General features: G+C 33.3%; 4 protein-coding genes across 5 annotated transcripts; 1 reads left to right on the forward strand and 3 right to left on the reverse strand.

Annotated features, from left to right (window-relative positions):
* Positions 1 to 1,133: 1,133 nt before the first annotated feature.
* On the reverse strand, positions 1,134 to 2,563 carry LOC124921551 (zeatin O-glucosyltransferase-like). The gene has a single exon (XM_047462227.1). It carries the CDS (start codon positions 2,550 to 2,552, stop codon positions 1,134 to 1,136), a length of 1,419 nt encoding a protein of 472 aa, XP_047318183.1. The 5' UTR covers positions 2,553 to 2,563.
* A 1,891-nt stretch (positions 2,564 to 4,454) lies between these two features.
* Positions 4,455 to 6,849, reverse strand: LOC124921552 (transcription initiation factor IIB-2-like). Its single transcript, XM_047462228.1, has 7 exons — positions 6,411 to 6,849; positions 5,799 to 5,823; positions 5,583 to 5,712; positions 5,373 to 5,503; positions 5,200 to 5,288; positions 4,960 to 5,036; positions 4,455 to 4,735 (listed from the first exon to the last, which is right to left on the reverse strand). The coding sequence occupies exons 1-7, from the start codon at positions 6,761 to 6,763 to the stop codon at positions 4,602 to 4,604; spliced, it is 939 nt and encodes a 312-aa protein (XP_047318184.1). The 5' UTR covers positions 6,764 to 6,849; the 3' UTR covers positions 4,455 to 4,601.
* Positions 6,850 to 8,350: 1,501 nt separating this feature from the next.
* LOC124921553 lies at positions 8,351 to 9,976 on the forward strand. Its single transcript, XM_047462229.1, has one exon. The coding sequence runs from the start codon at positions 8,393 to 8,395 to the stop codon at positions 9,725 to 9,727; it is 1,335 nt and encodes a 444-aa protein (XP_047318185.1). The 5' UTR covers positions 8,351 to 8,392; the 3' UTR covers positions 9,728 to 9,976.
* Positions 9,722 to 17,037, reverse strand: LOC124921550 (villin-2-like). 2 transcript variants are annotated; one of them, XM_047462224.1, is made up of 23 exons: positions 16,744 to 17,037; positions 16,070 to 16,189; positions 15,719 to 15,818; positions 15,562 to 15,630; positions 15,221 to 15,457; positions 14,962 to 15,139; positions 14,666 to 14,798; positions 14,290 to 14,449; positions 14,052 to 14,205; positions 13,863 to 13,966; positions 13,524 to 13,682; positions 13,111 to 13,179; positions 12,962 to 13,030; positions 12,731 to 12,868; positions 12,395 to 12,523; positions 12,091 to 12,241; positions 11,961 to 11,971; positions 11,740 to 11,880; positions 11,534 to 11,659; positions 10,988 to 11,053; positions 10,532 to 10,835; positions 10,232 to 10,440; positions 9,722 to 10,141 (listed from the first exon to the last, which is right to left on the reverse strand). In XM_047462224.1, the coding sequence occupies exons 2-23, from the start codon at positions 16,123 to 16,125 to the stop codon at positions 10,028 to 10,030; spliced, it is 2,877 nt and encodes a 958-aa protein (XP_047318180.1). In that variant the 5' UTR covers positions 16,126 to 16,189; positions 16,744 to 17,037; the 3' UTR covers positions 9,722 to 10,027. The 2 variants fall into 2 exon arrangements, with proteins under 2 accessions (XP_047318180.1, XP_047318179.1); XM_047462223.1 differs by having other exon boundaries at positions 16,070 to 16,204.
* Positions 17,038 to 27,940: the final 10,903 nt, after the last annotated feature.

Consider the following 27,940-nt stretch of genomic DNA (forward strand, 5'->3'; position numbering starts at 1 on the left):
AAAAGGGAAAACTGAAACGAGGAGGTTCGATTGGGAGAGGGAGGGAAAGGGGGAGACAATAAACTGAAAGACCCAATAACATGATTTTTGATTTTTTTAATTTAAGGGTAATAAGGTCTTTTTGCATAGGGAAAATGTTATATTTGAAACAAATATTTAGCCTATGCTAAATTTGGAAATAATTTCGTCAAATTTCCCGTGATATTAAAACACTAACTAAATTATTTTTATTTTTACACATTTGGTGAGAATAAATAGGTTTTTTTTTTTTTGGTCTACCTGACTTTGAAACTTATAACGATTAACTAAAAAATATAAAATAAAAATAATAATTATACATCTTGAACTTGTTATTATCATTGCATTTAGAATTTTTTATTCAACTAAGTTATTTTGAACATTATATTTAAAATTTAACTATTTGATGAATTATTAATATTTTTTATTTATTAATTTTTTTTATAAGGTTAGATGATAAAGATTTATTTTTAATGTAAGTTTAATAATTTATTTTTAAAAATTAGTAATATCAATTATATATTTATATAATGAATTATATATATATATATATATCAACTATCTTAACTAATATTCTAATGATCTTAACCGGTCATCAATCCGGTGAAAGAATTGAGTTACAAGTTCAACTGATCATTGAATCAATGAAACAAAATTTATCAAATTATTTATATAATAATAGTCCTAATATATATATCAAAATTCAAATATTATTTTGCAATTACAATGTTCATTAGAAACAACACAATTAAAATAAACACGAAATCTTAAATTATGAATTAACACAATTAAAATAAATATAAAATATTATGTAATAAAGCTGATGGGTTAACCTGGGAATGCCGAATTTTCAGTTCGAGTTTAAATGAGTTGATGGCATTTTAATTTTTTTCATCAACTCAGTCCAATTTGACAACCGGTTCTCGGTCACGATCAAATTCCGAAATCCATTAAGCTTTAATAAAAGCCCGTAATATATTTATAACTAATTATTATTCAAAAACATGATTAAATAAAAACCTTACATATTTATAATAAGCAAACTAGTTAATATGAAATGAGTACACAAAGTTGTAATTATTTCAACATACAATAATAAAGATTTCAAACTTTTTCTACCTTGTGATATGAGCAACAAAAGAATCCAATTGAGCTGTTCCAATTCCATCACCACCTTCATCCACAGACCGCCGGAGTTTGCCGCCCATCTCCGCCGCTCTCCGCCTCATCTCATCACCTTCCTTGGAACCCATCAGTCTTTTCACCGCCATCTTCACAATCTCCGAACTAACCAATTCATCTCTCTTATCCCAATCTCTCACAACTAAACCGATTCCAAGAATCTTCGAAACCAAAAAAGCATTCCTCGGTTGATCCGAATGCATCGGCCACGCCGCAATCGGAACACCCATCGAAATACTTTCCATGCAAGAATTCCATCCACAGTGACTCAAGAACCCACCAGTCGCCGGATGTTTCAAAATCTCCAATTGCGGCGCCCAATCTCTCACAATCAACCCATTTCCACCACTCGCAGCATTTTCAATCATCTTCTCCGATCTATTGACGGAGTTTACTATGTCCACCTCGAAGATATCGCCTCTGTCGGCTTCTCTCAAAACCCAGATGAATTTCTGCTTCATTTTATCCAATCCAGTCGCGATTTCCCTGATCTGTTCTTCTGTAAACGAAGTCGTCGTCCCGAATGAGATATAAAGAATCGAATTTTCATCCTGTTTGTCTAACCATTTTAAGCTGTCGTGCACGCTCTGTTCCTCCGCCGTGATCGGATTAAACGGACCGAGCGCCCATTGTGTCTTCCCTTTACTAATCTCATCTCTAGCAAGGAAATCAAGAAAGGGTTTTTCTATAACGTAACTAGTGTTATAGATTTTCCCAGTACTGAATTTAGTATATTCATGCTGGGCATGAACAAATTTCACGAATTCCAACGAGAAACAGCCATCGATAGACGGCAAATCCTTAATGAAATCCGATTCAATCCCAAACGGTTTCCCCATCCTCTCCCATATGAAGAAAAACAGAGTACAAGCTGAAACGCTATGAAAAGCGTAAGATTCTGCATTGGGTAATGAAATGAAATCCTGAACAACGTAAGACATAAGTGAGTCGTGGATTACGATGACACGGTCGTAAACATTTGAGAGTGATCGGAGAAGGTCTGCAACTGGGCGGCGGAGGAGTGTTGATGCGTTGAATGAAGGTTGAAGATGGGTTGGAAAGTTTTCATTTTTATTAGGGTTTGGTGGCGGAGAAAGAAATGAAGGGAGTGATGATAGTTCATGAAAATGGATATTGGTTGCGGTCAGTGGGTCCCATCCGTGAACTCGGATTTTGGCTTGGCGGCTGTGGGTGGCGGTGGTTACGTAATGAACGGGGAGGCCGTGGTTGGTTATGAGACGGGAGAGGTGGAGAAGTTGGTTAAGATGGCCTTGGGCTGGGAAAGGAACCATTACCACCACCACTTTTTCCGATGAGTTTTGTCGGAGATCCGACGGAGAAAGGGTACCCATTTTTTTGTTTGTAAGTAGGAGAGAGAAAGAGAGAGAGAGAGAGCAAAACTTTAAATAAGTAAACAACTCATCACACAACTCAAGAATAGAGATATTTATAACTCAAACATGAGGAGAAAAAGATATAATTAATAAGATTAATTCAAAATCCGGATATTTTGGATTAGATTGAGCAAATAAAGATTGGGTTATGATAATCTAAATATTAAAATAATTTTTATATTTTATAATTTTTTATTTATTTCACAACAATAAATTATTATTTTTAAGAAAAATGATAAATCTAAAAAATTTGGTAGAGAGAATGAGGTGACATTTGCCGATTGCATGTATCCAATAAAATACGTTCACATATATAAAAGAAAAACCAAAATCAACAAATGACCAAGATAATGATTTCACTTTTGTGTATAATTGTCACTCTACAAGTGTGATACAACTGGCAAGGGTAGCATGAACATGAGAAAAAAAGAGAAGAAATATAAATTATTTTATTTTTCAATTAATTAGTTACTCACTCATTTTCTGTCCTATTTTACTTTTAGATTGTATGGATGAGATAAAATAGATTGTATTTAAGCCTTTCTTATCCCTAGATGTGAGTGTCTAATTTTTTTTATATTTTTCTTGTAGGAAGTAAAACAAAACTTGTTATTTTATTCAAATCTAAATAATATTCAAAATATACTTTGGTTTAGTTGGTTATACTATTTTTTATAAAACAAAATAAGAAGAATATTTTGTAATGATTAATATTTAAGCGTCAAAATAATTAACCTTTTTTTTACATATGTATGTTTATAACCAAAAAAAAATCAATAATTGAAGATCAAACAAGCCGTAAATTTAATGTCGGCTTTGGATTTTTATACTATAAAAATTGTCGGCTTCGGATTGATATGTATGACAACCAATAAAATGAGACATGCATGAACATTTTTTTTTGTTTTTTCATTGATAAGATTGGTATCTAATTATAAATCTTTTTATTTTTTTAACTATTGACATGAATGGATAAACTCTGGAATAATAAGTCTACCCAAGAAAATGTTAAAAGTAAAAAACAAAATTAGTTGAAAAGTTAAAAAAAACAAAATATTTTTTTAATATATTTAGTTTTTTCTATAGAATTTTATTTTTTTATCATTTCTTTTTACCAAATGTACTTTAGTTGTTTTAAAAGTTGAAAATTTGAAAAAAATAAAAATAAAAAAATCACTAATCAAATAAAAGACCTTTTGCTTGGTAGATGTTTTTTTATTTCACAAACCAATTTTTTAAAGAGAGGTATTTCTTAACCAAAAAAAAAAGATGGCTTTTCTATTGCATGCATGCATGGTTCTATCTTGACCCAAAATGTCACATTCAACCTTCTAAATGTTCAATGTTTGGCCTCTCTTTTCTTTTCATAACATTAAATTCAAAATGACTAGCCTAATTAATTCAATTAAACACATAATTTTATTTTATTAAATATTAGGATTTGACAGAAATATATAAAATTATCCCTCATAATAAAATTATTCCAAAATAAATGGGCAATAGATTTAAATCAACATTCAAAATAGATATTTGAAAAAAAAAACAAATGTTTCAAAAAATGGTAAACAAAAAATATTTCCAAATAAATTTATTGGTAAAAAAACAATGTTTATAAATGGGGGCCCATTAATTATTAACCTCTTGGCAGGGCTTAAGTATAAAAATAAATTTAACAAAACTAAATATAAAAAACTTTAATTAAAAATATACATAAATATGTAAATTATAAAATGATACCTAATAAAATTATAACATGCATTTTGAGGGTAAAATGAGTCAAAGAGTACAAAAAACAATTAATCTGCTGTAAAAATTCATATAATTCTCAATTGAAGAATGTAAGAATATAGTTATGCTGCAAACTAGTATAGTTAACGACGAAGAAGATATGCTGACTCGTCGTCTCAATGAGATTCATAAAAGGATTAAGTTTCAATAAAAAAAACAAAATTTTCAAATTGTTTTTTTTTTTTTTCATTCACCTAAAGCATGTTTAGATTCAAACCACTATGGAGTGGTGAGAATCTTGAGGTCCTCTTCTTTTGCATACCATGTAGGTATTATCTTTCCTATATGGGGATACAGATCCTTGTAAGAATTTCTTATCGTTCCTTCTGCAACTCCGGTAGCAAGTGAAACATCTGCGTAATTCAACAAACATATCAAATTTTTCATCAAACAAAATAAAGACTCGAAAAAATAACCTATTTAGAAACTGAATGGGCAAAATTTGTGCCAAATTTCTAGATTGTGGCCTAGAAATTTGGTTGGATAACAAGTTTGAGCCAAATGTAAAACTTTTAGTCTTTATTCGAGAAGAATATGGGTAGTCATCTAAATCAGAAGTTTGGAAACTGGGATTTACCTTTAAGAGGTTTCTTATCTTCTGAGAGCTGTGTTACAATGTAAATGACAGCTGCTGCAATTGATATGGGACTTCTCCTGTAACAAAGGAAGAGAGGCCATCAGAAATCTTTTAAAAAGATCTTATGAAAGTGTTAAATACATTTGTTTTAGAAGAACAGCAAAGGAAACTAAAACGCATTGCATCTAAATGAGAAACCAAAGGATAATGTCCTAGTAATAAATTTGGAGTCAGAATCACCTTATATCAAACTCTTCAGACTTTTGAACAGCTTCTTGAGCAGCCTTCATTGATTGATGGTTCATACCAAGATTTGAACAAAAGCGTCTCTGAGATGTTAAGGATTCAACTTCAGTTCCGCAACTTGAAGAAATTATATGATCATATTTACAAATGCCAAAACTGTCACTTACCATGAAATCACCAGCATGAATAGTGCCCATCTCCACAGATTGCCCCATCTCAAGCTCAAGCTGTTTCACTATATATTCTTTTGCTCGACCAATTTCCTTCTTTGTTGCTCCATTGGCAACAGAGCAGATTTCTAGTTGAAACAGTAATAGACAAGTAATTTAGAAACAAGTCCTGTATATATTGCTTAAAATTGAATTTAAGTTTTATACCCTTCACAGTCCTTGGCTTGTCTTCTTGCCTACAAGCTATGTAGAGACAAGCAGCCAATATCGCATCCTGGTTCCTTCCTCTACTAGATTTCTGATCTTCCACTTTCTTAAATATCTCATTGGCCCGATCCTGAAGGAATGATCACAAACCATAATAAAAAATTGCATCCCATATACATATAAATAAGAATAGTGATCGAGGTAAAGAGATTATACCTTTATAGTAGCAACCAGGCCTAACCTGAAAGACAAATAACCAGATTTCAGATACCTTTATACATGTAAATGCAAATTAAATAACAATGGGAAAACATCCAGTAATTGGCCCGACTGAAGATCAATTTGATCAAGTCTATCATACGCTAGCTAAGATCTGTAGAACTTTTATCAAGCTCGGGCAGAATGTATATATATATATATGTGCATCTGCTTGAGTGACTCTACAACCTTAAGCTTCATCAGCAGCAGCTTGTTTACAGAAATGTCAATTGTAAAGAAATACAAATCTACTATCTCATATCAACTAATAACCAAAAGAACATAATCATGGTAGAAATCATACTCAAAATCAGTTTTAGGTTAAAAGACAGATTCTTAGCTAAACAGAATCATCTCTCCAGCTAAACATAAAATTAACCTTACAAATGGCATTCATTCAGTTATTTTCTAAAAGGAACATAGATCATTGAATAGCTTTAACAAAATATCAGAAACATCATGCCATTGCCAAGTCCATCACAGAATGAACAGATTAAGCATACATTAGAGTATTCTACTACATTGCCATTCATATACAGATTGAAGAAGAAAACAATCAAACAAACAAACCTGTCGGACATGATAGCAATGGTCTTGAAAGCGACAATGAGAGAGCGATCAGAATTTGATCCACGATTCTGCCATCGGCCAAGAGAGGATGAAAGGAAATCAGAGGTTACACCATTAGGCTTGGTAATGACGGTGGAGAGTCCGCCGTCGGTTAGGAGAGGATTGGAGGCTTTACCAACTCGAGCCGGGTCGTTATCACCGGATTCATTAGCGAAAGTGCGCCACTCTGAGGTCTCATCGATCGAGTGCGATTCAAGAACGAGACCGCATTCAGAACAAACCGTATCGCCGGCAGAATGATCAAAAACAACCTCTGTTGCGCTCTTGCAGTCTGAACAATAAGCGTCCGCCATCTCAAATCAAGATTCAATGAGATTGGAAAGAATTGTATATGAATTCAGTTTCTACTTTGTTGGTTCGTTTCTCTTTCACTCAGTCGGGCGTAGGTTCAGGAACGTAAAAGAATAGAGAGAGAGAGAGAGAGAGAAAGAGAGAAAATGGCGATGGCCAAGACAGAGAGAGAGAGAATGGCGATGGAGAATTTATAGGCGAACAGAAATATTTTCATCCCGTCTCGCTGTTGCTTAGGTGGCAAATAGGGTTCTGTTTGCTTTACTATTCTTTTTTAGAAATAAAATATTAGGTTTACTTACACAAATATTTACATAAATAAAACCCTAGCAATTTCAAATAAACTAAACTAAACAAAACCCGACCCAGGCCCAAACTTTTCTAGCCTAAGGCGTTACAAAAAAAATAAATTCAAAATCTAAATCTGAAATATATTATTTTTATCATGGTCACCAATTAATACAAAATAAAATATTAAATCTATATTTTTTTTTATCATGATCATCAATTAATACAAAATAAAATTTTTAATTTAACATATTATTATTCATTATCATAATCAAAGAAGGATTTGGTGATTGGAAATTTGAAACTAAATTTGATGAAACTTATGGTATGTTTGTTGAAGGTTTCAAAACCGAGTAAAAGGTTTTTATCCGTTTATCGAAAATAAAAAAATAGAAAAATCATTAAATGTGTATATCTATCTGTATATTTTGTGTGATGATCGAGTAAAAGTTGATTGTGATCTATCAAAAATAAAAAAGTAGAAAATTCATTAAATGTATACATCTCTACCTGTATATTTTGTGTGTGACGATCAAAGTAAATAGTTCTTGTCGTTTACCGAAAAGTAAAACAATAAAAAAATCATTAAATGTATATATCTATCTGTATGTGACGACGAGAGTAAAAGTTATTGTCGTTAAGCGAAAGTAAAAAAATAGAAAAAATCATTAAATGTATGTATCTATCTGTATATTTTGTGTCATCCGAGTAAAATATTTTCATCGTTTAGAGAAAAGAAAAACGAAATTATACATCTCTATCTGAATAAAATGGTAACGTTTATCTTCTATTTTATCCTAAGGACAACAATATGTGGATATCCCTAACTTCCTTAGATCATGGGTTCGAACCCGTTAGGCGATAAATTTTGCGTATGATTAAATTATTAAATATGTTTGCGAGGTATATGTTTAATCCGCAGAAATTAGTCGCACTCTAAATAAAAGTGGAACCAAACTTTGTAAGGAGAAAAACTATAATACTTGTAATACAATTCAATTTTCCTTAATTTGAGTTCACTATGTAATAACTTATAGTATGTCATTTTAGTTATCCTAAAATCTTAAAGTTAAGATTAATGAGCTAAATAAGTTTTCATAATTTTAGTATAAAGTTTATTTGTATTTTGGATTAGGGTTGTGATTTTTTTGTTTAAAATCTATTGTAAAATTTGAAATAATAATATTATTAAAAAAAAAAAAAAGTATAGGTTTTTATTAGAGGGAAAGAGATGAACCGCGAAAATGAATAGCAGAAGAACGGCTATGGCAGATCGGGTTCTCTCTTGTTTATAGTAAAGTAAATAATATGATCTTCTTCTTAGGCACGAAATTCGCAACACTATGAACAAGAATCAAGATCTCCTCTCTTTCCCACCCTGCATCAAAATTCATCGTCTTTCCTCACTCCGGCGATCTTCCTCCACTAATCTAATCGGAAAAGCTCAATCCACCATCTCAATCTGCGCCCTTTTCATCTTCTTCACCTTCCTCCTCTTTGCCCTATCCACCTTCGACAACCCTAACGCCACCGCCACCGTCCAGCCCACGTCTGCCAAATCCTGGCGCCAGATTTTCAATTTCCTCGCACCCATTACCCCAAATGAATCGAGAACTAACCACATTCCTTTCGCCCTTCAACGATTGGGAAAAATCTACAGAAGAGGCACCGATGCAATGCATGATTTAATCGTCGGCCATGTAACCGAGTTAGCCACGCCTCAAGAATTGCGCTTGTTTTTGAGACTCCTTCATCGCTCCGGCCTCACTTCCAGATCCGACCTCGTTCTCATCTTCCCTACGTCGTCTCTGTCCTCCGACTTCGACGACGTGATTCGCGACGAGAATGAGTCGTTCGACAAACTTCTATTAGCAAACGTCGCCGGAAACGACTCGGAAACGAGTTTTAACGCGACCAAGTTCGTAAAACAGATCAAGAACCAGACGGAATGGATCGAGCCGATTTGGGGACCGAGAAATCATAGTAATTGCAGCGAGGGAAGTCTTCCTGAACCGCCGCTGACGACGACTCGTTTGAGCTACGGATCGGTGGTGAGTTTCCTGGTGGATGAACTCGACCCGGCGAACTCGCTCGCCGGGTTTCTAGATCACGTTCCTATGAGTCTAAGGAGATGGGCTTGTTACCCAATGCTACTAGGAAGACTCAAAAGAAAATTCAAGAACGTTGTTTTACTTGATGTAAGAGAGATCTTACTAATAGGTGACCCACTAGTTCGAGTCAAGACTCACTCATCCGAATCAGTGCTCATCTTCCCCGAGTCAACACCGAGGAAGAGAAACCCGACGATGGAATCTCGACAAGAAGAGTTCAAATCAGTCAACCTGTTGGTGGCGATGGGCGGCACTCGTGGGGTTCGCCACCTTTCCGAGCTGATGCTGGCGAAGATAGTAGGTGCAGCCACTGCCTCTCGCCGGAGAAAGATCCCTGTAACCGAGTTGGCAATCTTGAAACGACTCGTCACTAAAGAATCGTTGAAGGCAGCAAATATAATCATATATGAAGACCCGATACCGGAGGCAAGTACACTCGACAACTCGACATCTTGGTTGATGAAGTTTAGACGAGTCAGTAATAGCAGTAGGATCACTTCCATTTCATCAATCTTTAAGCAAATTTGTTCAATAGAATTAGATTCATCAATCTATGGAGAGTGTTAGAAGAATAGGCAAAAGAGTACCCAATAGATAGAAGATACATATACATACATACATACAATCAATAATAACACATTGATGAATATACACCCTTCTTCTCCCTTGTGACAAGATCAAATACAATAACAAACTTGATGGAATCAAAGAATTTGAAAACCAAGACTCTCTCTGCTGTAAAGCCCCTATAAATGTCTAAAACTATAAACAAGGGCATCGAGCAGCAACTTATGGGCAGACCAGCAGAAAACGAAAGACAAATAAAATCACAACCGGAAAAGCTGACATTTTGTTACCCACCATTACTTAGAAGAGATCGGCTTTCTTCTTTAACATGTCTTGCTTCCATTTGGGTAATTTAGAGAAGGCATTCTTTGTCATGCCTAGCACTGCTTGAAACTCATCATCCAAAAGGTAAGCCTGAGTAGAGAAAACCATAAAAAAAAAAGTTGATAATTTTATTTTTTTTGGTTTAACTTGAAATCTTTTGAATGACTCAAATATACATACCTCTCTCCTTTTGAAATCAATACCAGTAACAGGGTTATCGGAATGAGCCTTGAGTCGTTCATAGCTAAATGTAGTTTCACTATTCTCATCTGGATCAACTACACAAGGTTTTGAATCAATGCCATTAGACTCGCCCACCTCTTCTGTTGATTCGGAAGTTTCTTTAGCATCCTCGGCTTCTAAAATTTTGTTTTCACTCTTTGTCGCAGCTGGAAGCACAAAAAGATATTAAAGGTCTCTGTTTTTCTATATCAAGAATGAATGCATCATAGACTTAAAAAAAGGTTTCACTTTCATTACCAGGAGGGCTAGGGTTAGGACTAGGACTAGGACTTGGACTTGGACTAGCCTCTGCAGGTGGATTGCGAGTAGGCCTAGCAGGAGAAGATTCTCGAGATCGATTTTTCTCTGCAGTAAGGACTTGTGATAATGCAGCTACTGCTGCTGCTCTTTGCGACCCTCGACTTGTGCCAGATGACCTTGGAGGGGGAGGAGGAGGAGCTCGAGAGCCAGAAGATGGATTAAATGCAGAAGATAGGGCAGCTAAAGCCGAGGCTCTTTGAGTCGCTCCACCTCCACCTTGATTAGAACCGTTGGATTTTTCCTGATCAAATCAAGTAGTAACATTATATGACTCTGCAACCCAAACTAACTAATCTACCAAAATTCTAGCAATTAGCCAAAAAGTATTTCAGAGAGCACCCTTTACAACATGAATATGATTTAGGTTTTGATTAACATAAATCATGAAATTACCTCCACATGGTGATGGCCTGCTCCAAATAGCAGCATAGCCTTCTTTTGGAATGAGTTTCCAGCAGCCTATGTCACAAATGTAATCCAAATCAACAAAAGTAAAATTAAACAAAACAAAATTGATAACAAGAATGAGACTTAAATTGCCTTAATTTGAAAACACTTCATTTTAGAAAATAAACTTGGCGAGACTTGTTTGGAAACACCTGAGCTCGAGTTGAAGCTAGATTTAGACGAAAAAATGTCAACAAATTTATAAATATTTATGTATAATTAAGTTATGTTTCTGAACATTATCTATCTAAATCAACATCAGCTCCAAGTGTTTCCAAACAGTGAGTCAGATTGTTTTTCAATCCCATATGGATCCAGATACAAAATCAGAAGTGTTTCTAAATAGGCTTGACGTTGTGGTATCAAATCTGTAGATGTAGCTAGTCATAAAATATAAACTAGAGTTGAATATTGTGGAAAAACAGGCATCATTGGACAAAAACAGAGGAATAATGAAGATAAGAAGAAGAGAAGTTATGGTGGTGTACATACGGTAGCTTTAGCAGCATCCCATGAGAAATATGAGGTGAAGAAGCATGGTTCATTCCCTTCTGTAACTTTAAATAGAGGCACCATAGGAGATAAACCGTCCAGAGCTGCAGCTAAATCTATGTATGTCTGCACCAAATCACCTTATATTAAGGAATCTTCACATCATGACAGTTCCATTACAATGGAAAAAATTAGATAGTCGCTACCTGACCAATTTCAAATGCATTTTGCTTCTCTTTGGATCCAACAGATTGACCGACCCAAATAAAAACTTCAGCATGTGTATCGAGTATTAAAATATCCTCAGTCAACAGATCATCTTGAGAAAAGTTATAAACCTCTTCAATCTGCAAGTTCAAATATATATTCAAATTTTGAAAGGATTACCCTAAAAACAAAATAATCTTGCAAATTTTTAACAACGCACCTCAAACTTCCCTGGTGAAGTAGGTCCCAAATATAATAACAGTGAAATTAGTTAGTGATGATAATTTAACTCATTAGGCAAGTCATGGGAAATTGGATAGCCGACAGGATTACAAAATAAACTACAGTACCTGCTTTATTGAATGAGAATGTGAACAAGTGTGGGTCCCTGACGATCTCATTGACTACACTTTTACTAGTGTAGTTTTGTTTCCCTCCAAGAGCAAACCAAAAAGCAGAGTTTTCAGTTCCTTCTTTAGCATGTTTCGTTGCTACTCCTGGCTGAGCTCAACAAGAACAGAAAAAATTAACTCCTAAATTAAGCAGTCATAAGTAATAAATAATCTAATTGTCCATCAATGTGGAAGTTACAAAGATAAAATACTAAAAAGAGATGTCTGACATGAAACATATGTTAGATAGGGGAATGGATACCTTTAAAAATTCAGCAATTTTTGCAGCAAGTTGCTGCTGTTCAAATGTGCTTTGATTTCCATGCCAAGTGAACAATGAAGAACCCGATTGAAGAAGGAAACATTCATACGAGTTCAATGATGTTGCCACCTGATAAAGACCATCATATCTCAATATTATATAAAGTTTTGTATCTGGACCCGGATCCATATGAGAAAAAAACAATACATCTTTTAATTTGTTTATGACTAAGTTGTGTTTCCAAATGTGATCTCACATGGATCAACATCCATATGAGATACCTGACAAAAAAGGTGACCTCTTTAGAGCTCAAAAGCAATATTAAGGAAAAAATACCGTGTCAACTTGAACAACTTTGCTCTTGTGGATTGAAGTTCCTGATATCTTGATAAGTGCAACAGACTCTGCATTGTAAGTTTCATCATTCAAACCTTTGTCAGCAACGTAGTTTTTATACCCAGAGCTCAACCCACCCTGAAATGAGAGGCCGTGTTCATCAGGACTAGATCATGTAATAATTATCTCTTCCAATGCAGCTTCTGACAGTTATTAGAGTGAAAGGAATACCTTAAGAATCACCATTGGCTGAAAGATGGCAACAAATTGTGGTGGCTCTTTCCCTTGGAATACCCGTCCCTGCAGTGATTAATATCATCAAATCACATATTCTCAAACAATTGGATTCAAAACAAATAAGAATGAAAGTCAGGAATAACCTGGACAGGTCGCCCTTTTAGTGAATTGTACAGAGTGGTAGCCAGACGAACAGCCGTTTTTTGATCCTCCTGAAGTTGCAAACATGCAAGCAGGTTTTCATGTTAACAATTAGGTTAAATGTCTATATCCAGGAAACAACTCAATGAAGAAGATGAATGGTTCTGACATAAAAAATTACAATATTTCTCCAATAATCAAAACTTGTCTAACATGAATACTTAATACAACTTTTTCTTTCCGCTAAGACCACAGTTATTTTGACTTCAGTGGAAGAAAGCTAACATTTTAAAAGAATTGATAATTAAAGAAGTGCAGAAAGTTCAGTAAAAGGAGAAAGAGATGAGTGGGAAATTGTGTGCATCATCATTTCTCAATGTAGTAACTTAAAATGGTCATTTGTGATGACAGTTACCTCAATGCTCTCTTTTCCAAACCAATTGCACAAATAGTAGTCTTCCCTCTTGTCACCTGAGTTGTAGGAGTAAAGAACAATGTAGCAATCTCCACTGTAAAATTTACCAATATCCTCCTTAGGCACACGAATCTTGGCATTTCCGTCAATTCGCCACACCTATATGAGCACAGGGTATCCATTTTAACATACGAGTAAAACCGTCTTATATAAATAATCATAACGAGACAATTATTTTTCTTCCTTTGGGTGTAGAAGCAGTAACCAACTATATTGTTCTAGAATCCTTTAAGGAATGAACCCTGATGTCAAAAAAAAAAAAGAAAGTAGTAACCAGACCTCAATTTTCCCATCATGTTGAAGCAAAGGTGGGACCTCTTCATTTACAGGGGCACCACCTTTTGACATTCCCTTGACTCCACCACCTTGTTGTTTCAGCAAAGCTATTCATATACAAATTGTTTAAATGATCAATCATAATATCTAGATAACATCTCAAGAACCATGTAAAAGAAGAACTACTTCTACCTGCCACTTTTCCTCTACCCTCTTCAGCAGAAGCAGCAGGTGTAGAGCCAGATGGCCAGGAATCAAAGTTTGACTTGAATGAATGTGTCTCATACCCTTGGATAAGGCGGGTTATCCTGGTGGATTTCGGCCTATTTTGGTTACTAATAAATTCCTGAGCATCATATTGGCCATTAGAATAAGGCAAGTCTAAAGAACATAAAGAAGACAAACAAAAAGCAACCAAAATATGAATTACCTCAGCTGCCTGGCTGGCAGTTTTTCTATCCTCTACTTGTGTTATCCGACCAAACCAAACAAATACATCAGCGCCACAATCCAACAGATAGCATTTATCATTCTCCAATACAGATTTGGAAAGTTCGACATCCATTGGCCTAACCTGACCATCAGTGATGCTGCAAAAAGTAACATTTAGTGGTTGCAAAGACTTGAGGACTTCTTCTATGCAGTGAAACAGAAACAAACCAAAATTTTCTTGTAAGACCCATCTATATTAAGGATAACCTTCTAAACTCATCAACCACTGCTATGAAAATCAAAGGTTGGTTTAAGAAATTTGAACCTTAATGCCCATTGTAAACAAACAAAAAAAGAAGAAGAAGAGGTTATACCTATAAAGTTTTGCAGCAGTCTTCTCAGGAATAACATCATCTTCACTAGCAACCTTCTTGCTAATTGGAGCAAATCCACCAAAGGTGACCCAAAATTCACCAGTATCTGACTCGGTTTGTAGCTTGCCATCATCTACAGGAAAGTAGCAAGTTAGGTTTTTAAATATCCATAAAAACATACACATAAGTTTTTTTGGGGGGAATTAAAGGAGAACTAGCATGACACCCCACAACCATACACACATAAGTTGCACATTATTAAATGGGTTATTATAGTTTGAAATGCACAGTTATACCTACTATTGCAACATCACACTTCCCCTCATGATACTTTTCCTTCAAAAATTGAATCACTTCTAATGCCTTTGCCCGTTCCTGGATATTGGAGTTTGCACCATTGAACTGAAAAATCTTGTTTTCGGTGTCCAAGATGAACACGTCGTCATGGTTCAGCGATGAACGAGAAAAGGGGACCTGGATAAGAGAAATAATCAGTTAAGTTTCCAAAATTACTGCAAGGATGCAGAGGATAGTATCAGATTCAGTTTCCCATACTTGTTTCAATCTGACATTGCGTTTTCCTTTACAGACATATAAACGTATTTCAAACTCTTCCTCGTCGGGCTTTTTAAAACCAGATGCAATTCCACCTTCTAGAGGCATAATGCATGGCTTGAAGTAAGACAAGAATTTTTCAGACTCATGACCTTGAAGTTCTCTATGCTGTACTGCACGTCCACCGAGAATGGCATCAAGTTCAATGGTTTTGATGGCTGCAGTTCCAGCTTCATCCTGGTTATGTAACAACATTGTATAAGAAAATATTTTTAAAAAATAAAAGCAAAGCAAATCCCAGTTCAGTTGTAACAATTGAAGAAAAGACGAATATTGCACACCTGACTTGTGTCTTTGCCAAGCCAGAAATGTATGTCATACAAATAAGCACCTCCCTTACCAGTTGTTGTCTGCATAAATAGAACATGTAGTGAATAAAGAATAGTTTTAAAATGCAACAAGATGAAATCTGTATACGTTTACAACGAAAAACTACACCTGCAAGACAACATATGAATCGCCTGAATAGAATTTTCCATAATCAGATTTTTGCAGAGAAACTGGCAGAAAGTTCTCAATTCTCCAGATCTCAGTTCCTCTAAAATGGTGTTAAGTTCAAAGCAAGAGAAGAACAGGCAACTGAATTGTCTTTTAGATTTAATAATATAAACATGTATACAACTATGCGACATTCATTCTATCTATCTATCTATCAACGAATGAATAATCGTCTTCTATGAATTCAAACACCATTTCCTTGTTTCTGATATTTCAGTTTAAGAGTTAAAATTTATTAATACTTTCCAACAAGATGAAGGTGCACACGATCGTTCTAGATCAAAAGGATACACTTTCTGACCCGCCCCTTGAAATGCAGGTTCTAAGGCTTTAGCAGAGCTAGCCATTGTCTGTAATATTTCCTTGAATCTGGGCAATTACAAGAACTTGCAATTTCCACGTTCAATTGTCCTTTCAAAAAGGAAACTGTAGAGAATAAAGAAAAGTGAATAGCAGCAAATGAATGAGAATTTATTTTAAAATTAAAAAAAAAAAAAATCAAACATATAGTAATTGCAAATGAACATTAATTTTTCAAGCATCAATCTGCAATGCTGCGGTTTCAAATTAACTATGCAAAAGATAACTGATATGCATCTTGAATAAAGTTCCCTAATGTTTTGGATTGATCATAGCAGAGTTTGGAGAAACCCATAAACTGCACTCAATCTGATCAGCTATCCAAGTGAAATGAGAAGATCTCATCACTTTAACATTCAGTAAAACTGATCAAAATCACGCCTTTTTATTAGATTAGTTTCGTGCTGCTAACAAACAAGCTGAAATCAATTCATAAAACTAATTGACTCTAACTAAGATCAAAAAAAGAACAAGTTATCCAAAGATCAGATCATCAAGATAAGCAATTTGAAGTGAGACCCAACAGTTGATCATCAATGCCAGAGCAATTGAGATCTAAGCCGGCAAAAATGAATACAGTAATTGAACTATCGACGACCATATACCTCCCGAGATCTCTCAATTTACCCACCAGAGAGAAGACAGTAGTGTGGAAAGTGAAGAAATTGGTGAAGTGGGTTTTTCGTCGTCGACTATAAAGAAAGAGTTAAGGTATGATTAGAGGAGGAGGAGGAGGAGACCCCAGCGATGGTAAAGTAAAGTAAAGAAAAGTAAAGGGGGGGAATTGAGGAGAGGGAAATGTATGTACAAATTAGAGAAGGTGGATTTCTAACTTTGTAGAAGATGAATGATGATGATGATGGGAGGGAGGGAAGGAAGGAAGGGGAAGAAGGAAATGAAAGGAAAGTGGATAGATTATTGGAAGAAAGATGAGTTGGCAGAAAGGTCCTATTTAAGGCCTAAACATCCTCCCTCCGGTGGGGTGGGTGACGCTGTCACCGCCCATGCTTTGCTTTTCTCTCCTATTTCATATCATTTCTTTTTCTTTTCTTTTTTTAATTTTAAAATTAATTATTTCTTTTCTCAAATAATATTTACTTAATCATTTATTAATAAGCATGGTCAAAAAAATCTTTATAAAATACATGAGCGATAATAAAATTATTATTTTTGACTTTAGTATTGTTAAGTAATGTTTGAAAAAAATTATGTTACTTGATACCTAACTGTTTACCTATATAATTAAAAATCTTTATAAAATACCATGAGCGATAATAAAATTATTATTTTTGACTTTAGTATTGATAAGTAATGCTTGAAAAAAATTATGTTACTTGATACCTAACTGTTTACCTATATAATTAAGAAAAAATTGAAAAACTCGTATAAATAATGAGAATATATATAGGAGAGTCTCCCATTCAAATATGAGATTTAATGACACTTTATAAAATAAATAAAAAATGACAATTTTAGATAATGTAATTTCAGTACATTTGCGGTTAAGGTTAAGAAATGGACGAACACAAATTCAAGAAATGATCGATCATCAAAACGTATAAATAATAATTGACCCACCAACCATTCAGAATATTATTCAAATTATAAAAATTCAAGATAAAAATTTAATTTGACTAAACAAGATGTCGAATTGAAAAAAAAAAAAAAAAAAAAAAACATTACTTAAATCTTATTAGGGAAAAAACGAGATATTGTTACCCTAAATAAGTAAGAGGCAATCAAGGTAAATGACTTTTTTATTTTTTTATTTTATTTTAAAGGAACATAAATTTATTATTACTTTACTACACTTTCTAATTATCTATTCACTAATATTGACATCAAAATAAAAATGGATATTTTATGGCAAATAATTTTCAATAATAAATAGTTAGACTCGAAAAATAATTTTTATTTGATGCAATTCTTTTTAATCATGATTTAAATTATAAATTTTATTTGGTATGAAAATTCATTTTGAATTATGATTCAAACTATAATATATTTTTTATGTTTATTTGATATAACATTTTATTTTTAAATTATAATTTCTAATGAATTTGTGATGGTTGTCATTTCTAACATATAAAAGAAATTCATAAATCACTTTAAAGATTATATAAATGAATTTATTATATTATGAAACAGTCTAAAATTTATTATATAAAAGGAATTCATAAATCACTTTAAAGATTAGTTTGATTAAGTTTTAGAGCCTTATTGAAGTTTAATTAAAGTTCATGAAAGTCTTATTCAATACAGCTTTTCATATGTTTTATCCATTTAATCATTTCAATTATTTAGATTGCAAAAATTAATGAAGCCGTTTAATTAGACTTATTCACACGGAATAAGATGTATCAAAGGAGCACTAAATTTTGTATATATATAAAAAAAAAGTCTTCTTTTTTTCAAAAAGGCAAAATCTCAAACTATTTCTAGAGTAAAATCTGAATTTATTTTTAAGTTTATTTGTTTTGGGAATTGTTGATGGAAGTAAATTTATAAACATTGGAAAAAGGCGTTTATAATAAGCTTTTTAATAGAAGTAAAAAGGAGGCCTTCTTGTTCTTCTTCCTTCCTATGGCCGTCATTATCAATGTTGGAAATAAATGATTTATAATTCACAACAAAGCCATATAATTTGGCCTTTTCTTTTAAGTCATTTCAACTTGATCGGTCCTACTTTTCGTGCCGTCCTCTATAATTTACTTATATATATTAATTATACAAATTCCTCCAAATTATTATAAATTTAATTTATTAATTTAATTTTAAAACACATAAAGAAAAGTAAGAGGGATGAGATGTGGGTGGAAAAAGTGACTGGGTCAGATTTGGTCGGTGGGCCGGTGCGCCTTGACCGCCGGCTTAGACCTAAAATTGGCTTCTCTATATGCCACCTAGGACTGGTCTGACTTACTTCATTATATTATTATTAAGGAATAATTCTAACTTAATAAATTATATATATATATATTATTATTTTTATTTTTGAGAGAAGATGACACCACATCTGCCTAGGAGACCCAAGATAAACATTTTAGAGCATCTCCAACCGGCCACGCAAAATTCATGATGTGTGTTCGTTTCTTTTCCACAACTATGGCAAAATTAATCGCATAATAGAATTGGGTCCTCTCTCTTCTCAGCTGAAACGCAACGGTTCACTATCACCATTTTAGTCATTTTTAAAAGAGAAATGATTAGGTGAGGGAATTTGGTGAGGGAATGATTTGGCATAATCTTATTCGCTAAAAAAATCAAATAATTTCTATCTTTTCTCCCTTTCCTCCCATTTTACATTTTTCAACCAATGAAGGTGATGCCAAGTCATTACCTCACCAGATTCCCTCTCTCTATCACTCCTCTTTTTGAAAAATAAACCTTAGACTTTTTTTTAATAATTTTTAATTTCTTTACATGTATAATTAAATCATTAAATTTAGTATATTTAAATTTTATTTAATTTAATTTATATTTTATAATATATTTTATATTTTTACGTTATATTTGATAACTTAAATTTTATAAATTATAAATTATTTTGTATATGTACTAAGTAATTTTTTTATTAATAATGTTTGTTTTAATATAATAGGTTTGTTTATTTAAATATATTATTGAATTATTTTGTTGTTTATAAAATATTGATATATAAGTAATTTTAATTTTATTAAATGAATGAAAAAAAATTGTGATTAAATATGTAAAATTGATAAATATATAGATAATATTAATGAGGTTAAAAAGTTAGTGTAAAAAATGAATATTCTAAGAATATTTTTTTGAGTATGAAAATGAGTTTTTGAGTTGAGAAGAATTACGGTTTGATGACGTTTACTTCATTTTGGGTTTGAGAATAAATTTGTGAGTTGAAGATGGTCTTAAGAGCTATAAAAAAAAATTAAAAAATCAGTTTTTAGGTTAGATAAATAAAATGATTATTGGGTTTTAAATAAAAACCCCTTAAAAAAAAACAAAAAACTAAAGATCAAACGAGACATAGGTTGAGGTTGATGCTATTTATTAAGTTTAAGGGTATATTTAAACAATTAACCAAAGTTTTGAAGCGAAATGAGCAGAGTTGAAGAAATAAGGGGGTTGAAAATGAAAAGTACAGATAAACAAATGAGTTGGATGGGGGTTAGAAGGTGTGATGTTGGCAAAAGTGAGTGTACAAGACGGGCATTTATGATTCAGAAAGGTAAAAGTGGACAGACTCATCCACTTATTGTCTATTTTCTGATCTAAAGTTCATCCCCCACTACAGCCTCATCATCTAAAGATTTTAGAAATATAAATAACAAATTAATTAATGAATGAGTTTAAAGAATCGCAGCCTTTCTCATTGTCAAAAGTAGAAGAAGCTAAATCAATGAAATGAAACCATATCAAGAAAGATCAATAGCTAGCCAGTCCCCAGCTCCAGATTTCAGTTCTCAAGAAAAGACCCTATATTGATTGATTCATAGAACAGATCATATTAATTCACAGAGGAATCATGAAAGGAAACAAACACAAAATTAAAAAACCCAAATGAATAAAATTGAAACCACCGACAAGAAATCTGTACAAACTATTGATGATCAAGGAAGGATAAAATGGGTAAAGGGGCATTATAGAAAGGGCTCCATTAGCAAAGCAAAACAATTTCATATATCAGCCATGCAACCTTTGCTTGGTTGTCAAAGCTGCCACGATTTGTCCTCCTGGCCATGATAGGCTGTTTTTCTAAGAGTGACCAAATTTGCCTTTCATAAAGGGGTTCCTGTAAGAGATTCACAAATTATGCTTAGATAGCTTCATTTCACCAAACAAACTTGATGTTTGATAATCTTTTAAATAACAAGAATGAATAGCATTTTCTACTATCTCCCAAATTGATCAATTAACCCTGGTGGTGGATGGCTCATATGATTCATTTCTATCTACTTATCCCATGTTTTTTTCTTCTTCTTCTTCTTTTCATCTTCCTGAAATTGCTACCCAGGTGAAGATAAGGAAGTGGTAGGCTATGAAATGTTGATGTAGACATAGCTAGGATTCGTGGATTCATTTTACAGTTGCACTCCATTTTTAGTTTTATTCCTGGAAGAAAAAGTCTCCTTTCACGGTCTCGTTTTGTTCTTCTTTGTAGCAACCGGACTGACAATTGCCTCCGGTAGCGCATGCTTCCCGTCATCCACAAATATCGTAGGGATTCTCTCATTGAACAAACAATTTACGGGAAAAGAATAGGACCAACTTATATCAGTCAATCAAACAACCCTTTAACTATAGTAAATTTATTCATTTATTAAGTTACTTATCTAAAATTAAATTGAAAAAAATAATGTCATTAAATCAAAATAGCTAAATAAAAATTTAGGCTTAAATAATATGACACTATTGCAATAATTAAAATTATAATGAAGAAAATTGAATAATTTTGTAATTTGGGATTAAAATATTGTATTTATTTTATCTAAATTAAATTAAAAAAAAGTTAAAATAATTTAATTATAATTTTAAACCTAAGTTAAATAAGTTAAGTTAAGTTAAATAAGTTAAGTGTAATTTATAACTTAAAATAATTAAATAAATACTCAAAATAAAATAAATATACATTATTTTATTATATTGTTAAAATTATTTTTGTGAAGAAAATAAAAAAATAATTAAAATTCGATTTTAAATAACTATTTTAATAAAAATAAAAACTGATAATCTAGTATAGCAGAAACCGTAGAAATAAGATACAATCGAAAACTGGGCAATAAGATGAGCATTGGAAACTCATCCAATAACATAGACATGCTCGTGTAGCCGGCTATAAAGGAGACAACGCGCGTCTAAGCCGCAACAGAGCAAGAGACGCTCATTAGTCAGAACGCTAACGAAACGCCTAAACGACCAACGGAACGCAATGGCACGTTTCATTTAAATGAAACGATTCCATTTTGAGCATCTTCTTCGCCGAGACTGGACGAACTCCGGAAAAATGCGATGGACGTCAGCGACCTTCCAGAAACCTGATCTTCTTCATTTCTCAACCTTATCCCTCCAAACTTCGCCAACGTGCACGTCTCTCCATTGCCTTCAATTCCCCTATGATAAAAATCCAAACCCTACCCTAGAACTAGGCTAGCGAAGACAAAACAGAAATCAAATGATAAGGTTTCAGAAGCCAAACTCAATATGAATTCGACTTAAAAAACGACTTAGCTTGAGTATAAATACTCCCTAAGTGTTCTTCTTCCAATCCATCGAGCAAAATCCAATAATCACGGTCTACTTGAAGATTTCCATTGGAGCTCCGACGACAGTTTTTTGAAGAAATCATTTCGGAGTTCTAAACTTTGATTCAGAGCTTTGGAAAGCTTCATAAAGATCATTGGAGTGTTCTTCAATCACTAGTATGTTTTCAAACCTACTGTAATTCAAGTTATGATTCAAAATTGGAAATTTTAAAATACGATCGGGTTGATCTTATTTAGGATTCAATTTCGTAATTTCTATAGTGGAAATCAATTCCTAGATGATATCCAAGCTTTCTGTTAAAAAATATTTCAACAATTCAACCCCAATAAAAAAAACAAAATTGATTTGAAAATCTCGAAAATTTTGAAATTTGTGTTCTTGTGCTTTTAAGCTTAAATTTTGATTCAAATAGTTGTCTAACATATCTGTAAACATGTTAGGATGAGTTTTAAATCATAGAACATGTATTCCAATCATGTTTGATCGAACTAAAAATTTTAAAATAAAAAAGTTTAAATTTCAGTTTTAAAATTTGTTACAGAGCTCGATCGATGTTCTTGTTTTGGTCATGTTCGATTGTAAACATCATTTCGAAGCTGTTGGAACAAGAATTAGGCCATGAGATGGCCTAATTCAAAAGTTCCTAAATTTTGCCCTAGAAATCGTTTTAAAAAATCAATCGTCTTAGGGCTCGATTGATCGGTAGGATTAGAGGCTATGATCCCTACATCCAATGGAGTTGATAGAAACTTACAAATCATGTTTTCATGATTTGTATCAAAAGATACAAACCTGCAATTTTCATACCAAATGAAGAACACTCGTTGTTCTTGGACCGAGTTCTATAGGACCGAGGACCGAGGATCGAGAATCCTTGGTCCTGATCGAGACTAAGGACCGAGACCAATGACTGGTGTTCTTGACTTAGGACTGAGACTTAGGGTGGACAAACCCACCGATCCAATCTGATCCGGTATTTCGGATCAGATATCCGACTATATTTTTTTTCAAAAATTGCGATCTGTATCTGATCCGGTATCCGACCACTATCCGATCCAAAAACACCGGATCGGATCGGCCAAGCGGATACCCGCTAATCCGACTTTTTTCATATTTTTATTTTTTTTTCATATGCTAGAAAATTAAAAATGTTCATTAAGGATCTCAGAATTCAACTCATAAGGGCAATACATATCAAAAATATAATTCAAATGCCAAAATAAAATCAATATTTTTTTTAAAACAAAAAGACATTAGTCCACCCAAGTGACCCAACATTTTTGTGACAACATCTCCAGCCTCCAAGCCTCCAATGTGGCAATGACTAATAACAATTTGAGAAATTCACAAACAGATCTGGAAAATGGGAAGACAAATGGAATTAATAGATCTTTGATTTTTGTTTGAGTTTGGGTTTGTAAGGAGGAGAAACGGAAAGAAAAAGAAAGGAAAAGAGAGAGGGAAGGAAGGAAAAGAAAGGAAGAGAGAAAGATTTATTTAATAATATTTTTGTTTGGATTTGTTGTTTATTTAATAAATTTTAAAAATTATCAGACCGGCTTCGGGTATCCAACCTTGGGACCTAGGACCGGTGTTCTTGAGCAATGATCGAGAAATCCAACCGAGAATTTTCACCTAAGACCGAGAAGTCTGACCAAGGATCGAGGCGGCCAAGTCTTAGGAACGAGAAGTCCAACCTTGGGACCGACCCTCCCAAACCCTCGATCGAAAAACCTAGCCCTAGGCTAGTCTAGGACCGATAGGTTTTTTACACCTAGACCGGTAATTTCAGCCAAGGACCGGGAGTCCTTGGCACTAACCTAGGAGCTTCGGTCCTCTAACCGAGCATCTCGAACCCCGATTGAGAGCACCCTTGGTCTAGATCGAGTCTCTCTAGTCCCAGACTGATAAACCCTAAACCCCAACCCTTAGGACTCCAGTTAAAAGGCTATTTGGTTCCACTTTTCAAAACCCAAAATTATTTTTGTAATTTTGGAACCCAAAACCATTTTTAAATAATCCCGAAAGGTTAGAAAATGATTTCAAAATATTTCTCAAACAAATATTTTGACTTAGGCTCCGTTTGGAATTTATTTTTAAGTTTTAATACTTTTCTGATATTTTCAAGTCTTGTACTCAATCTTATATAACCGCAATCATAGGTATGCACTTCTAAATAATTTGTACAATTATTTACGTAATCTAAATTTATTCTTGTTTAGGACCGTCGTACTACTAATTAAAGGAAATAAATATTATAAATAAATCTTTTGATAGTCAAACTTAAAAAAAAAAAACGTTTTCAACGGGCGTAGAGGACATAGCGTGAAAGCTCTTTCCCGAGCGTAACCAAATAACGAATCCCTTGTGGAAACTCTAGTACAAAATACGTTTACACGTACATTTTATTGATTTTTCTAAAATCATTTGGCGATTATGTTTTCAAATAAATAATATTTTCTAAAATTAATTATGTTTAATTAATTTAAACCGAATTTCAAGTTAAGTCATCGTTTGTTTATAACAAATCCTCAGATTATTAAAATTTGAATAAAATTAATTATTTTTACATAGTTAATTTTAAAAGCAGTCATGTAAAAATAATATTTTATTTTAAAAAAGATGTCTGACACACAAACTAAAGTGGAAATCATCGAACTTCAAGCCACCTCGGATTTCCCGTATTACCACGTGTCATTCGACACGTGCTAAGCTACAGACCTAGGGATTTCCCAAGGGTTACAAAGTGATTATTGACTATCTACATATATTGTCAAAAAAATGAGAAACTCAAAAATAATGGTAGGATACATGTAAGAGGACATCGAACTAAAATAATTGTTTTGATGACTCGTTATCAGGAGAAAAAAAACACAACAACTTCAATCCGGTAACTTCATCACATTTGTTTCTAAGAAGAGTGGTGATCATCAAAACAAACAGAGGGTTTAAACAACAAATGACCCATCAACCGTTAGAAATATTATTCAGATTATAAAAATATGGGATGTAAAATCTAATACAATTAAATAAGATGTCGAATCGAACAAAATACAACACAAACTTAAATCTAAACGATGAGAATAATATGACTGAGAATAATATGACTGTATTGTCCCTCCCTATGAGGGGAACTAAGGGGATCCCGTAACAAAGGATTCTATTTATTTTTCCCCAATATTTCATATTACGAGATCCTCTGTTCTCCCTTATAGAGAGTGGCAAAATAGTATTTTTTTTTTAAATATGAATGTTTTACCCCTATGAAGGGTAATAGAGGATTTAAAAAAACATATAGGATCCCCTATTACGGATTCCCTATCCCCTCACTGAGAAGGGGTAAAACAATAATATATTTATGTAAATATGACAGTTTTGCTTCTCCTGAGGGGAATAAAAGGCTCCCAAAATAGGGAATCTTAGAAAAAATAAATAGGATCCTCTATTATTCTCTATGAGGAGGGATAGAGGATCCCATATCAGGGGATCTTAGAGAAAAAAATATAGCATCTCCTATTATTTGATCATTTATTCTCCTCCTAAGGAGGGGCAAATTATTAATTTCTTAAAATAGGACTATTTTTCCACCTTGTAGGGAGAATAGGGGATCCCGTAATAGAGGATCTTAAATCTTGTAAGGGAGAATTGGAATCCCGTAATAGAAGATCTTATATATATTTTTCTTAGGATCTCCATTTCCCTCACAAGGAAAGACAAAACAAAATTAAAAAATGACTATTTTATCCCTTATAAGAATGAGCGAAACATTTATCTATTTTTTTTTTTTTATAGTGATATTCTTTTATATGAATTAAACATATAGGCTGACCCGTTAACGTTAAACTAATAAGTCCATGGGAATGACCCGTCTAGAGACAACCCATTTAAAAATTTAATTAATAAACTTAACATGTCAAAGTCAAATCAATAGGCCTTAAAAACAATTTTTTTCTAATTTTATATTTATAAAAATTCAATCGTTTACAAATAAATAAAAATAATAATTTATATCTCCTAAGTGAAACAGCCCACTAAATGAGTGGTCCATTTGAAATAGTAAAGTTAAGAGACCTAAAGATTAAGGTTCTACAATCATTTAAATTTTTTTTTCTTTTAAACGTGATTATTTATACTTGAATTGTCTTATTAGGTTAGTTACTCCAACTTATATTTTTTTTATTTGCTTCAAATTATTTAATACTAATTTATCCTAACTTATTTAAGTTAATAAAATTAATTAAACTAACATGATTCCAATAATATATACATAAAATATTATTTATTTATAAATATATTAGATAAATTTAATATTATTCAAATCTAATTAATTTAAAATTAGTTTTAGTTTGTAAAAATTAAGTTTAATATTAATATATATTTTATCTCTCGACACGCACTTAACCCCTCAATTGACCCTCGCCTTGTGACTCACACTTTTTCATATGCACTTTTATCCCCTCGACAAACGACTCACCAATCTTAATCGACCTCAATTGATGCACACCTTTTATATCTTGTCAAACTCAACTACTAACCCTCCAATTGACCCTCATTTATGACTCAAATTTTTTCATATGCGTCTTTATCCTTCGGCAAACCACTCACTGACCCTAATCTTGTGACTCACACTTTTTCATATGCTTCTATTCCTCGAAAAACCACTCATCAGTCTTAATCAACCTCTCTTTTACTCTCACTTTAACAAATTAACAACCAATCATAATTGAACATGGATCTCTTATCCAACGTCAAACCAACCACTAACCACCACCTGACATTCATCTCGTGACATCATACTTTCAAATTCTCGTCAAACCAACCATTAATTCCAACCTCACACTCGATAAACAACTAATTCCAACCTCATACTCGACAAACCACTCACTACTCGACCTCCATCTCGTGACCTCACACTTTCAAATCCTCGTCAAACCAACCATTAATTTCGACCTTACACTCGACAAACCACCCACCACCCGATCTCAAATTTTATGACTCACATTTTTTCATATGACTCTATCTCTCGAAAAATTACTCACAAATCTTAATCAACCTCTCTTTTACTCCCACTTCAACAAATCAACAACCAATCCTAATTGATCACTGACCTCTTATCCAACGTCAAACCAACCACTAACCATCATCCGACATCCATCTCGTGACCTCACTTTCAAATGTTCGTCAAACCAACCATTACTTCCAACTTCACACTCAACAAACTACTAATTCCAACCTCACACTTGACAAACCACTCACCACTCAACCTCCATCTCGTGACTTCACATTTTCAAATCCTCGTCAATCCAATCACTAATTCCGACTTCACACTCGACAAACCATCCACCACTCGACCTCCATCTTGTGACCTCACACTTTCAAATGCTCATCAAACCAACCACTAATTCTAACCACACACTCGACAAACCACTCACCACTCGACTTCCATCTCGTGACTTCACACTTTTAAATCATCGTCAATCCAATCACTAATTCCGACCTCACACTCGACAAACCACCCACAACCGACCTCCATCTTGTGACCTCATACTTTCAAATGCT

This window comes from Impatiens glandulifera, chromosome 1 (genome assembly GCF_907164915.1).
Source record: "Impatiens glandulifera chromosome 1, dImpGla2.1, whole genome shotgun sequence".
Classification (NCBI taxonomy): Eukaryota; Viridiplantae; Streptophyta; class Magnoliopsida; order Ericales; family Balsaminaceae; genus Impatiens; species Impatiens glandulifera.